This window comes from Chiloscyllium plagiosum, chromosome 51, assembly GCF_004010195.1.
Source record: "Chiloscyllium plagiosum isolate BGI_BamShark_2017 chromosome 51, ASM401019v2, whole genome shotgun sequence".
In the NCBI taxonomy this organism is placed as follows: Eukaryota; Metazoa; Chordata; class Chondrichthyes; order Orectolobiformes; family Hemiscylliidae; genus Chiloscyllium; species Chiloscyllium plagiosum.
The window spans coordinates 2,864,917-2,866,758 of record NC_057760.1 but is presented as its reverse complement, the minus strand read 5'-3'; the positions used below and the strand labels follow the sequence as shown (position 1 = coordinate 2,866,758).

Below are 1,842 nucleotides of genomic sequence, written 5' to 3'. Positions count from 1 at the left end.
TGCGCTTCGGCGGGTCGGTGTGGACTTGTTGGGCCGAAGGGCCTGTTTCCACACTGTAAGTAATCTAATCTAATCTAATCCTGGAAAAGCTCAGCAGGTCTGGCATAGTCCGTGGAGAGATATCAGAGTTAGCGTTTCGGGTCGAGTGACCTTTCTTCAGAACAAAACTTTCTGACAGGCCTGCTGAGCTTTTCCAGCCATTTCTGTTTGTGTTTCTGCAGTTTCTTCCAGGTGTTTTTTTTTAGCAAATCCTTGTCATTGGTAACTGGTCACTAGTACTGAACCAGTCAACCAAAATTCCATCTGTCCACAACCCTTTTGGTTCCAGTTCAACTGCAGACCCTGCTGTACCCTGCAGGTATGCAATGAATATCTGGTTCCTTACTTACAAACTGTGCACCCAGGCTTATTTAAAAAAAATATTCATTTCATGGTTTCAATAACAATTCTTACAAGTTCACACAAATTAAAACATATTAACCTTACATTCCCTCATCCTTGTAAAGATGACATCAGCTGCAGTCTCCTAAACACAGACCTGGCCAGTCCAATTTGTAACTTGAATCATTTTGACAAATGTGTCCTCCCGAGCTTTCAAGGCTGATTAAACATTCCTGAGGTTAGGGCCCAGTGCTGAGTGCTGCTGGGGGACTGGGCCACACTGTCCTGATTAAACATTCCTGAGGTTAACGGCCCAGCGCTGAGTGCTGCTGGGGCTCTGGGGTCACACTGTCCTGATTAAACATTCCTGAGGTTAGGGGCACAGTGCTGAGTGCTGCTGGGGGACTGGGCCACACTGTCCTGATTAAACATTCCTGAGGTTAATGGCCCAGTGCTGAGTGCTGCTGGGGCTCTGGGGTCACACTGTCCTGATTAAACATTCCTGAGGTTAGGGGCCCAGTGCTGAGTGCTGCTGGGGGACTGGGTCACACTGTCCTGATTAAACATTCCTGAGGTTAGGGGCCCAGTGCTGAGTGCTGCTGGGGCTCTGGGGTCACACTGTCCTGATTAAATATTCCTGCGGTTAGGGGCCCAGTGCTGAGTGCTGCTGGGGGACTGGGCCACACTGTCCTGATTAAACATTCCTGAGGTTAGGGGCCCAGTGCTTAGTGCTGCTGTGGGACTGGGTCACAATGTCCTGATTAAACATTCCTGCAGTTAGGGACCCAGTGCTGAGTGCTGCTGGGGGACTGGGCCACACTATCCTGACGTATAACATGATGTGTCCCAATTGTGTATTGCAGATGGAGGCTTGTTCTCCGAGTTATATTTTGTGGAGGAACCAAGTGATGTGATTGCAGTGAGGGACCGAGCGCTGATGTTAAACTGTCAAGTGGAAGGGGTGGAGCCCATCACCATCACTTGGAGGAAGGATGGTTTACCGCTGCAGGGCAGAGGCCGTATCTCAGTGCTCCATAATGGTTCGCTCTGTATCTGCAACTTTCTGAAGAAAAAGGAGAACAACGAATCGGATGTCGGGGAATACGATTGTACGGCGCGAAATCGATTTGGCATTCTGCTCAGTCGCAAGGCCCGTGTGCAGGTGGCAAGTAGGTGATACCTGCCTCATTCTCTTCACCTGCAGCTATCACTGCCACACCTCTCTCTCTCTCTCTCTCTCTTTGTCTCTCGCTGTCTCACCCAAACCCCTCCAAATTCCTCCCTCTCTCTTTCTCATTCTCACTCTCTCACCCATATCCCTCCAGATTTCCCTCGCTCTCGCTTATATCTCTCTCCAGATACCTCCCGCTCTCATTTTCTCTCTCACCCATATCCCCCAGATTCCTCCCTCCCTTTCTCATTCTCTCTTTCTCTCTCTACCTCTATCTCTCAACCAGATTC

At 49.6% G+C, this 1,842-nt stretch overlaps 1 protein-coding gene across 1 annotated transcript in view; it reads left to right on the top strand.

Annotated features, from left to right (window-relative positions):
* The window catches only part of LOC122544765 (immunoglobulin superfamily DCC subclass member 3-like), a 38,638-nt gene that overhangs the window by 3,255 nt on the left and 33,541 nt on the right, over positions 1–1,842 (top strand). The window contains exon 2 of the mRNA XM_043684090.1: positions 1,245–1,550. Within this exon, the coding sequence (XP_043540025.1) occupies positions 1,245–1,550 (306 nt within the window). The remainder of the gene's footprint in view (positions 1–1,244; positions 1,551–1,842) is intronic.